The sequence below is a fragment of the Aotus nancymaae genome, unplaced genomic scaffold (assembly GCF_030222135.1).
Source record: "Aotus nancymaae isolate 86718 unplaced genomic scaffold, 86718_ANA_hifiasm-v0.15.2.pri h1tg000040l, whole genome shotgun sequence".
In the NCBI taxonomy this organism is placed as follows: Eukaryota; Metazoa; Chordata; class Mammalia; order Primates; family Aotidae; genus Aotus; species Aotus nancymaae.
In genome coordinates this window covers 124431058-124442898 of record NW_026988454.1, presented here as the reverse complement: position 1 = coordinate 124442898, position 11841 = coordinate 124431058, and the positions used below count along the sequence as shown (strand labels likewise).

Here is an 11841-nt window from a genome sequence, read left to right as displayed (position 1 = left end):
TGCTCATCACTGCCACTCCCCATGACCTTGGCAAGTTCATCTCTCCTATAATATAGGAGTGGATGGTTGAAATAAGTGACCTTTAAGGACCTCTTAGCTCTGAAATTCTAGAATTCTGAGACATCTGGGGTAAAGGGAAAGGTTGGCCTAACATGATTCTGGGGGCAAGGATGAGCCAGCTGGTGCTAAATAAGGGAGGCAGCCCAAGTAGGGTACAGGGTGGGGTCTGTGGAGCCAGAATAGAGATTAAGAGGGAAGGAACTCTGAGCGTGTAGGAGGGATGGTAGGGTTGGGTGCTGAGAAGAGAAAAGGGCATTTCAACCATCATATTAGCTTTATTCCTCCTCCTTTGCCATTCTTCCCCTTCCTTGAGCCTTCTAAGTTTTTGGCCCCTGTTGGCCTTTGCATATTCTGTTCCCTCTGCTCAGAAGCCTCTCCCAGCCCCAGCAGGCTAACCCCAATCATTCTTTCTGTCTCTCCTAAATGTCTCTTAGAGAAGTCTTCTCTGAAGCCCCAACCCAAATAAGAACCCTCCTCTTACCTTCCTTCATGGCACCAATTTCCCTTCACAGCCCTAATTATACACATAATTACATATGTCTTAGTGTCACTATTCGCTTACTGTCCATGTCTCCCATTGAATAGGAGCTCCCACAAAGGCAGTGTTTGGTTGGTATTTGTTGAATGAACAAATGAATGAGGATACAAGTTCACTGGGAGCAGAACAGGATGCAGGTCCTCACTGTCCAGGCCACAGAGCAGGATTCCTGTCGACAGGTGCCAAAGAGAAGAAAGGCTGCCCCCAGGGAGCTGAGAGGAGCCCCCAGTGCCCCAGCCCCCACCCTGGCCCAGTCTGCCCAGCCAACACACACGGCTGACGCTGAGCGCTAGAACACTGCAGCTTTATTGATACAACCGCGTCCGCAACTGGAGGTTACATCTGGGGGCTTGGAGGTGAAAGTGAGGCAAAGGGGGAACAGAGGCTGGGGTGGAGACAGACAGCAAGGCAAAGGGGTGAGGACGGGGTCGCGTGACTAAAAAACAACCCCAGTACATTTCACCCATTAATAAGGGGTCTCCTGTTGTGCTTTTACCTTGGTGGTGGGGTGGGCTGGGGTGGTCAGACATGTAGGCCTGGGCATGAGTTCTGGCTTTTTTCCCGAGTCTTTGAGGCCTCAGGGCTGGAGCAGCCCCTTCCCTCCCTGCCCCTTCTCCTGGGCTAGGGCTAAAGGCTAAAGGCCTTGGTGAACTGGCTACTCTGGGGCAGGAAGGATGCATGGAGAGCACTGGGGCCTAGAGGGCCACCAGAGTCGGGCTGAGATGGTGATTATGTGGGTGGCTGGGAGGAGGGTGGGAGGGGGCTCGGAAGGAGGGCATTTCTAGGAGGGTCCCTGGGAAATGAGAGCAGACAACAAGAGGGCGAGGGGTGGGGTGGGCAGATGCCATCCCTCTGGACCTTGCCTGTACAATGGGGGCACCAGATTGGATGCCCCCTAATGTCCCTTCTAACTATAAGGGTCAAGGGATCCCCAGGAAAGAGTGATCCTTCTGCCCCAACACACACACACACACACATACATACACACACACACACATCACACACCACAGTCTCAGACACAGCACTGACTTGACAGAGAGGCAGGTGCTTCCTGAACCCAGAACCCAAACTCAGCCAGTGGCTCTGCAGGGACTCTCCAGAGCAGAGGCCAGACCCTGGGAATACTCCCCAGCCCCTCAAGCTGCCCAGCGAGAAAAAAAACATAAGGATTCTGCAAGCCCCACTCGAGGCCCTCCTGGTCTTTAGGGAAGTCAGGAGGATGAGGACATGAGGACCTGCTGACCTTCATTCCCAGCCCAAGCTCTTGTGAAGTCATAGGGGAGAGGAGGGGAAACAGTCTCTTTTATCTGGGGGCCTGGGAGAGGGGCAGCAGCTACAGACACTGTGGTCAGAGGGTGGCCACCTCTGTGTGGCACCCAGGCCTGCCATGGGGCAGAAGGGTCTGCAGCCTGGGATGAGAGGCCAGAATTTGGAGCAGAGAGATAGCACCTGTCCCAAGGCAGGATCCCAGCAACATCTGTAACATCCCTACCAGCACCCTGGAGACAGGACTGTCAGCCAAACTCCCTGCAGCCGTCTGGCAGGAGACCTCAGGGGCAGTGACAAGCGGTGTGACACCCCCAGGGCTGTAGTACCTGGCTCTCCCAAGACTGGCTCCACTCAAACTGGCTGTGTGACCTTGTGCCACTCCCTTCCCCACTCCGGGCTTCAGCTTCTTCATCTGCACCTTGAGGGGTTTGAACTTTGGTAGTCCATCCTTGCTCTGACAGCCTGAGCCAGGGACTTTCCCAGAGCACAGGGAAAAGGAGAATGAATGAGAAAGAGGTGTCAGGCCCATCTCCGAAGGACAGAGGTGGAAGGAGAGCATTCCAGGAGGAGGGGGCTTGGTCTTCAGGCTTCACTAAGCACTCTAGGAAACCATCTCTGGTCCCAAGGGCAGGTCAGCCAAGCTGAGGCTTCCATAAGTGCTATACAGCACCTGGCCCCAGGAGTCCTTTTCACCAACCTAAAAGGGACAAGGGATGGAAGGGCCCCAGCACCCTGAGGGCTGACCTTGGACACCCCATTTTAAGGCCACAAAATGCCTCAGTCACCCTCAGTCACCCAGAGGGCAAGGTTGCCACTGGGGAGATGTGCTGGATGCAGCAACTTGGTCTCCCCTGGCTGGGGTCACTCATGGGCCACCCATCAACACAGGCACTGACACACCATGGCACACAAAGACACACAGCATGAGCAACACTGATATAGAGATGCTGGCTCCCAGGCACACACACACAAACCCTGACACGCAAGTCGCCTAGTGATACACAAAGACACTCATTCCTACTGAGGAACACGCAAACACACAGACCACATATGCCTAGACACTCACAGCGCCCGCTTACATACACTGACACCCACATCCCCCATCCACCTGCTGTCATACACAGACATACAGATCAGCCTCACCCATTCACACATGGGGACCTTAGCGTTCCAGCAGACACACTTTGTCAGTTCCAGGTCAAGCCACCCCCAAGGCAGGGCCGTCCACACCCACTGAGACCTCCAGCAGCATCCCCCTGCCTATCCCCCCACCTTGTGCCATCCGTCCATAAAGACCAGGAACCTCGGGGCCACATGTATGCAGTTCAGCTCAGCCAACATGCACTGAGCACCTTCACTGTGGCAGGCTCTGGATCTGAGGCGAACAGGGGAGACAAGTCCCCTGGTGGAGCAGCTAGGGTTTGGGTGGAGGGGCAGATGGACTGGAAGGTCCTCTGAGGGAAGCAGGCACAGGGTGCCTCAGGAACCCCAAGAGGAAGCACTTGGGGCTATTCATCTGTGATGCTCCAATGCCTACCCCAGCGAGGCACAGAGGAAGCACGCAGTAGGTGAAAGGCCAGTGGTTCCTACTGTCAGGCAATCCCGAGGAGCTTTTCAACATTTCTGATGTCTGACTGCGCTCCAGTCCAATTAAATCAGAACCTCTAGGTGCGACCCAAGCAGCAACACTTTTTAAAGGACTCTGGTGATTCTATTCTGCAGCCAAGGCCGGGAAATGCTGATGACAGAATCTATTCCACTGGGCAATGGAGTGGTGTCCACACCAGGCTCACTTGTGCTGGGCATGAGCGGGAGGTGGCGGAGGTGGAGGGAGGACTTGGAAGGCTCGGAGGAGGAGCTCACAGTCTAGTTGGGGCAACAGACTCTGCACAGATGGGACAATTAAGGAACAATACCCGACAGATGCGATGGAAGTGTACACTGAGAACCTGGAGCGACTCACTTCGGACAGAGGCCTTGACTGGGCCAGGAAGGCAGCCATGCTGATCGGGCATCAGAAGGCCCCGCTGCATCCTGGCCCGGCCACCCACCAGCTGTTGGTGATGATGATAACACAGGCCTGGCAGAGGGAGGAGATGGGCAGCCTTTGCCTCGGTTCCTGGCCTGCCTCCTGGCGCTGCAGTGCTGCCCGAGTTCCAGGCCTCTTCTCTGCAGCTGTCCCCACCAAATGCTCCAAGAGGAGCCCTGTGACGCCCCTCACCAAAGGTGCTTGCATTCAATCGGTCATCTGTAAGCTCTTTGTCATCCATAGGGGATAAAAGGTGGAATTTCAGGCCATCACAGGCAGCTCGAGACTATAGAATAGGGCTGGACGTAGTCTATTCAGCCAGCACCCGACAAGCAAACACATCACTAAGGAAGATGGACCACATACTGATGTACATGGACACTCACAGAAAGGTGTATCAACCCAGCCTCACAGGCAGATATGTGCAATTGCACAAACAGACCTGTGTTTGTACACACTCCTGCCCAATGATGTACCCACAGTGGTACCCAGACACAGATGGGGACACACACACACACATGCACACACATACACACATGCATAAAGACTCATTCTAGAAGGGGCTGGGCCTCCTCTGTCCCATGGATGGCTGGGTGGGGGCTCAGGGGTGATGTCAAGGAGGAAAGATCTAGATCCCATCATGTCAATCTCAGGCTCCTAACCCAGGACCCAAAGACAGGGAGCCCTTTGACAGTTCCCAGGGAGTGAGGGGATGGATGCCCACTCCCTCCACCAACCCCAGCTCTGGAAGTCCCTCCTCCTTCACTGCCCCTGGGTGGGGAAAGGAACTTTCAACTAGACAGTGCTTTGTGGCGCTTTGCCCTGCACACACCCTCCTATCTAGGGCACCCTTTCATGCCAAGTGGGTAAGAAATGGAGGCTCCTCTCCACTTCCAAATTCAGTGTCTGATATGGGGGCGCCAAATCACAGAAGCAGGACTTCTCTTCTGCCTTTCTCAAAGTCAAGTCTCACCCCAGAAAATGGCCTGGCCACCACCACTCCCCCAGCCTCTCTGAGACCCAGCTGGGGGCTGAGGCGAGGAGGGAACCGTGTTCTCAGGAGTCCCACTGCTTGTGGGGCAGAATGGAGAAGGTGTCAGTCTTCAGACCGCCCAGGCCCAAGACCCTGTGCTGGGTCCCTTCAAAGGGTGCACACTGAGGAGGGAAATATGGTGCCCCAGAAACGGGTCAGGGGATCTGGGGTGACCTAGGGTCTCCACCATCCGGCGCTCACTCTGGACAGAATTGCATACAGCAGGTGCCCTAACTTCCTTGTTGTTCCCTGGACATGGGACAGTCACAGAGCTTGCAAAGTCCCACCTGGTCCTCCTCTGATCCCTGCCTCTCCCATCCCAGGAGTCCCAGAAACTGACCAAGGGAGGGGCTCCATGTCTGTCCCACTTCTGGCTCCCTTCTGGCAAAGCCGCCAGGCTGGAGTTCGGCCTTGAGTTAGGGGACAGGGGAAAGTCGGAAGCACACCACGGGTGCAGCCAGGACAAGGCATACGTTGTGCCGAGGTCCCTGGGTTGGTGGATGCCATTCAGGCAAGTCCCCTGTCTTTGCAGTAAAGAAGGTGCTGGCAGGTCGGATAGAAACTTGTGCTTTAATATATCTCCGTGTGTGTGAGCATGAGTGTGTGCGTGTGTGCGTGTGAACTGTCTCTGGGGCCTCAGTGCCTGGCCTCAGTCCTTGTTCTCTGCTCATCCTTGCAGCCAGCGCAGGCCCCCTCCATGGTGGGCCGGCCCTGCCCCTGGGCACCCCGGCTGGCGGGGGTCAGTCTTTGGTACAATGTGGACACTTTGGTGTGCCAGGGGGCAAGGTAGGGGGGCCACGCAGCTCTCATCATCTCTGCAACGCCAAGAGGAAGATGGCCATGGGCCCCCACAGCTGGGGGCTGGACTGGCAGGGGGCTCCACTGCCCGGCATCACCACCACTGCGACAGGAGAGAAAGAGGAGACGGGCCAGGGTTCTGGTCAGCTCTGGCAGGGGCACGAAGTGGCAGGCAGGTCGGCAGTGTCAGGGTGCTGTTACTCTGCCCACAGGGTGCTGTTACTCTGCCCACCTCTTTGGAGGGCCTAAGGGTGGGCACTGGCCTCAGTGCACACAGACATACTCACAGCACAGACATGAGGTGGTGTGGGGTGGGGTGGGGGTTAGCTCAGCCTGCTGGGGTTCAGGTTCACTGAGACTCAGAATAATTTACTTGACCTCAGTGGGCCTCAGTTTCCTCACCTGTAAAATGGGTCCAGCGGTGTGTGCTACCCCAAAGGACTGTTATGAGGATTAAGTGGAATGTGCATATACAAGTTTGTGTGCCTTGCCTGGTACACATAATTGCTCAGTAAGTGGGAGCTGTTAGTATTGAAAACATCTGGCCCTGAAAGGTGCACATTCACTCTGGAGCCAGAGGTACACATAGGTGTATTCAGACACAGGCACAGGAGGCGCTCTGATACTGTCAACAGGTCATTAGGCTCCCCACCAGGGTGGGGGCTGGGCTTCTCACTGTTTACATATGTCCCACAGCCTGAGTGAGGGTGGGGCACATCTTTACACAGTCAGAGCCACGTGATTCTCATCACTCAGTCATTCTGAACCCCTGTTGAAATACAAACACCCTCCCCCAACAGACAGGAACCACCCCTCCACACACACAGCTGCCCCCAGATTCAGCTCCCCCGCCTCCTTCCCATCTTGCACCTTTATTGGGATCCATCTGCTTCCGGGGACACTCTCCCTTCTTCAGTGTGACGTCATCTATGGCAATATCCCCCAGGTAGCCTGAGCCTCGAACCCCCTCAAAAATAATCTGGGGTGTCAGAAAGCAGGAAGAAAGGGTTGAGGAGGTTCTGCTGGGCACCAGAGCGCTCCCCCCATCCCACCTTTCCCCTTCATCTACCTGGAAGTTCCCCTACCCTGCCTCTTTCCATCCTTAGCCCCAGGAAGAAGGACCAGGCTTTCTGAAGCACTTTCTGGCCACAGCAACCACCGATGCCTGGCAGGGTCCTCTGGGCCCTGCGGACTCACCTGGAAGGGCCCACTGGGGTTGATGGGCACATGGGCCTGCTGCCACACATTGCCCTTATTGCCACTGAGGGACCAGGCGTGCGTGTCCAGAGCCCCTTTGTTCCGGGACCGCACCAGGAGGTTGAGGGAGCCTGTGGTGGGTGTGAAGACAGCAGGCAGTGAGCTCTGATCAGGGCACCCTCACCTTTCCACACTTACCAAGCCCTCCTTTCCCACCACAGCCTGCAGCCCTGTCCCTGTTGGCAGGACCTCCTCCCCATACCCAGATGGGTGCAATGTCCCATTCCTGCAGGGACACCCTCAATGTGGGAAAGAGAAGACTTCAGCAGGATTTCAGTACATCAGGATGACTTGCGAATTCTTTCATTTCTTTCCTGCGCTGCTAATCAGCTAATCTCCCCACTCCCAAACACATACAAGCGCACACAGCCCACCCTTCCCCTCTAGATAGGGGAGTGAGATCTCTCTCCAGGGCAGTGAGACCTCTGTCTGGGCACAGAGCAGGATTTCCAAAGAGCACAGTGTGTCCCTGTTGGCAGTACATGACTTGCAGAGGTAGATGAAGGGGTTTAATACTCATTAAACATTTAAAATATTTAATACCCAGTCGATGTGCCCTCTGCCTGGCTTTGCCATGGGGGAGGGGATGCTTCTTGCTATCCTAGGAGTATGTTGGGTCCAGTAAGGCCCTGGAGAGAGAGGGCCAGAGGAGACAGTCTGTGCTCTGCATTCCCCATGGGACAGAATAAACACCAGCAAGTGAAAGCTGGCAGGAGGCAGATTTGAATTCCATCTAAGGAAGACCCTGGATGCATTGGATCTGCCCAGCAAAAGGGTGGGCTGTCTTGGGGAAGCATCCTATCCCTTGACAGGAGGACTATCCAGCAGGGGTGCTGTAGAGGGGATCCCTGTCTCCGATCATGTTACCCCCTGCTCAGTCCCCTCTGAGGCTTCCCATCGCTGTCCTCTCCTGGCCTTGCACACCTGATCTGGGCCCTGTCAGCTTCTCTGACCTCATTCACTGCCACTCTTCCTGGCTCCCACTCGGCTCTAGCAAATTTGTCTCCTTGCTTTTCTTTGAATACCTGAGGCCAGTTCCTGCCCTAGGGCCTTTGTTTGTGATGTTCCCCCAGCCTGGAACATTCTTCTCTCCCTCAAGGAAGTCCCTGACGACCCCATGTAAAATAGCCCTGTTCTTTTTTCTGCATTATTTTCTTTATAAAGCTTAGCATGAGTAGAATGTAAGCTCCTCAAGGGCAGGGGTCTTTGTCTTGTTCTAGTGTTCTAGAACAGTGCCTGGCATATAATGTTGCTCAATTAGTTAAGTGAATGAATAGATGGATGAATAAATGAATGATAGGATTTGAGCTTCATGAACCCTGAGGTCTTTCCAACTCTGAGATTCTGTGAAAGTCCTTGATGACAGTTATGGGAAATTCTTCATTCAGAATTTAACTATTGGGAACTGATAGGAATTTGACACAGACCTTCCTATAAGGAACGAATAGGAAGAGAAGATGTGAATCCCAGGGACTGCCAACTGCACAGCAGAGAGTGGTCTGGGCCTGGGGAGCTGCAGGTTAAGGACTCAGAGTTCACAGGAGTGATAGAGGGCTCCCAGCTCAAAGCCAGGAAGACTTCTGAAGGAGGTGGCATTTTAGACAGGCTTTGAGAAATGGGAAGGATTTGGCCAGGGAATGTGGTAAGAGAGGGCATGTTAAGCAGAGGGGACAGCCTGAGCAAAAGCCCAGACACTGGAGAGCTGGAGTCTATCAGCCTGAGTGAGGGTGGGACACATCTTTACACAGTCAGAGAGCCATGTGATTCTCATCACTCAGCCATACAGTTCTGTTTGGCTTTAGATGTGGCAAGAAAGATATGGAAGAGTGTAGTGAGCAAAGTTCTTTTTTTTTTTTTTCTTTGAGACAGGGTCTTGGTGGTACAATCATGGCTCACTGCAACCTCAAACTTCTGGGCTCAAGTAATCCACCCACTTTAGCCTCCCAAGTAGCTAGGACTGCAGGCATGCACCATCACACCCAGCTACTTTTTGAAGTTGTTTTGTAGAGATAGGGTCTTGCTATGTTGCCCAGGCTGGTCTGGAACTCCTGGCCACCCAAAGTGCTGGGATTATAAGTATGAGCCATTTAGCCTGAGCAGACCCTTTTCAAAAGGGAGGTTGGGGGTCTTGGACCCTAGATGTCCTCTGTAAAGGGATATCAGGAAGCCTCTGAGCAGGGGGGACATTGGAGCTGATGGGGTGCTGAGGGAAGGGGATGGTGAAAAAGCAGGCTTCCCCATCAGGGTCCTTGGGGCAGGGCAGTGGAGGAGGAAGAAATGGTATGGGGATTGAGGCTAGATCCCAGCAGGATGGGGACAGGGGCCATATCTCCAGGTGGAAGAAGAGAGACCATTCCTTTGGGGCTGGTGAAGATCCTGGAATATATTGGGGCTTGGGCCTTGTGAAAGCCAGGGTGAGTACCTCCTGTTCTACTGGGTGCTGGCGCAGCCTCTCAAGGTTCCATTCCCTACTGGCAAGGGTGCCCCCACATGCCTGGAAACTTTGAGGTGCCCTCTGCCTGGCTTTGCCATGGGGGAGGGGGAGCTTCTTGCTATCCTCCTCCCTCCTACCCTCCCACCCTGCCTGGCAGCTCTGGGCACCAGCTGTCCCCAGGCCTTGTGTCTTGCTGGCTCTCCTTGGTCCAAGCCAACTCCTTTCATCCCAGGCAGGTAACATTTTGTGGCTGTGTCCCACCAAGGGGTCTGTCTATCTGGTGTCACAGATGGTACAGCTTTGTCTGTGGGAAGTGCCATGGAAATGCCAGCCAACAGGCACCATGTAAGATTGATTCCCCTTCCACAGAGCCAGGTATTTCATATCAGTGGGGGCTGGAGGTGAGCTGGAAAGGACAGGGAGGGACCACTGATGCGGCCTGGGCACTCTTGACCAAGTCATGGTCGCCTCCTTCTCCTCCAGCACCCCTCAATAACCCCAGAATTCCAAGTCCCCATGGCTGTGGGCAAATGGGCTGAGCACCCCCAGGCTAATGCCTCCAAAATCTCCCCCTCACTATCTTGACCAAGTTATGTAACACATGTGCCAATATCTTTCTTTAAACTCACTCACTTTTCTTTTCTTTTTTGAGCTTTGTCCTAAGCATCAGTATTAGAGAAATCCTGAGTTTGAAGAGCTAGCTTTATTCACCACATAAAACATACCTAGTGCTAAAACTGGGAAAGACTGGGGTAAACCCGAATGAATTGGTTGCCCCACCTGGGGAAGCCAAATGGAAATGAGAGGACTGGGCAGGGTGGGGAAGTCCTGGTCATCCACCCTCACCCACCCCAGAAGAAACTTCTTATGAAGTCTAGACCCAGCTGTGGACAAAATGATTTGCGCAGATGGTTTGGGGGCCCCAGTGGATGCAGAACCTTCTATCTCACACCATTCTCGTTCATCAGTTCAGCCTGAACCATCACCCTAGCTGTGGAAACTTCTCCATGACCAGCCTTTAGATCTACAGTTGCTTAAAGTCACTCTACCATCACAGCTGAGGAAAACAACGAAGACGCTTTCTGCAGACTGACAGGGAATGATTGCCAAGATGATGTACAATTCAGAGGGAAAAAGGAAGCATGGGACAGTATGTGTAGAATGGGAGGAAACAGAATATGTGTGTGTGTGTGTGTGTGTGTGTGGTGTGTGTGTGTGTGGTGTGTGTGTGGTGTGTGTGTGGTGTGTGTCTGGTGTGTGTGTGTGTGGTGTGTGTGTGGTGTGTGTGTGGTTGTGTGTGGTGTGTGTGTGGTGTGTGTGTGGGGGGATGTGTGTGGTGTGTGTGTATGTGGTATGTGTGTGTGGTGCGTGTGTGGGGGGGTGTGGGGGGGTGTGTGTGTGTGTGGGGTGTGTGTGTGTGTGTGTGTGTGTGTGCGCGCTGGGTTTTTTTTTTTTTTTTTGAGAAGTCTTGCTCTGTCGCCCAGGCTGGAGTGCAGTGGTGGTATCTCACTCACTGCAACCTCCACTCCCTGGGTTCAAGCAATTCTCCCTGCCTCAGCCTCCTGAGTGGCTGGATTACAGGCATCCACCACCACGCCTGGCTATTTTTTGTATTTTTAGTAGAGACAAGGTTTTGCCATGCTGGCCAGGCTGGTCTCCAACTCCTGACCTCAGGTGATCTGCCTCCCTCGGCCTCCCAAAGTGCTGGGATTACAGGTGCGAGCCACCGCGCCCAGCCATTTTTCTGGTTTCTATTAAAGTATCTCGGAAAATTTGCCCTAAAACCTAGTCTATTGATCACCTCTGGCAGGAGGACTGGGATGGGAGGGTATTTGCATTATGTACCCTTTTGTACCTCTTGACCTTTGTGGAATGTATTACCCTTCCTATAAACAAGTAAACAAACAAAAACGATTTTTAAAATCATCATGTCCTCAGCAGAGACTTTCATGACCATGCAGCTGGGTCAGTCAGGTCTCCCTATTACCACCAGTCTTGGCCCCTGTCCTCCCCCTGGGGAGGGGTCACTAACTCTTAGCTGGTACCATGGGTTGTTTAATACCTGCCTGTCCCACTTGCCTGTAAATGCCAAGAGGATGGGGAACTCGTCCACCTGGTTCACTGCAGCACCTGCTACCTGGACCGAGCAAGAGCTCTGGAAGTGATGGCTGACAGATGAGTTCACTGGTTATGTGATATTCCTACCAGTGCCATCGCTTCCCAAAGGGCGTTCCTTATGTTCACTCCCACACTTGGAAAGCAGCACCCTTCCCATCTCATGTTTAGGACCTGGAGAAGTCACACAGACCTGGCTTGCTGTGTGGTCTTGGGCGAATGCTTGACTTCTCTGAGTTGTATGGTAACACCTCCCTCATCTGGTGGCTGTAAGGGTTAATGCAACCGAGGATGTGGCACACCTAGGA

At 53.8% G+C, this 11841-nt stretch overlaps 1 protein-coding gene across 2 annotated transcripts in view; it reads right to left on the bottom strand.

The window, feature by feature from the left end:
- Positions 1-881: 881 nt before the first annotated feature.
- The window catches only part of MDGA1 (MAM domain containing glycosylphosphatidylinositol anchor 1), a 62830-nt gene continuing 51870 nt past the window's right edge, over positions 882-11841 (bottom strand). The window contains exons 15-17 of one of the 2 annotated variants that reach the window (XM_012464344.3): positions 6925-7055; positions 6598-6706; positions 882-5830 (exon numbers count right to left, since the gene is read on the bottom strand). In XM_012464344.3, coding sequence (XP_012319767.1) covers positions 5739-5830; positions 6598-6706; positions 6925-7055 — 332 coding nt within the window. In that variant the 3' untranslated portion in view covers positions 882-5738. Of the gene's footprint in view, positions 6707-6924; positions 7056-11841 lie in introns of both variants that reach the window. The other variant, XM_012464343.3, reaches the window with a different exon arrangement.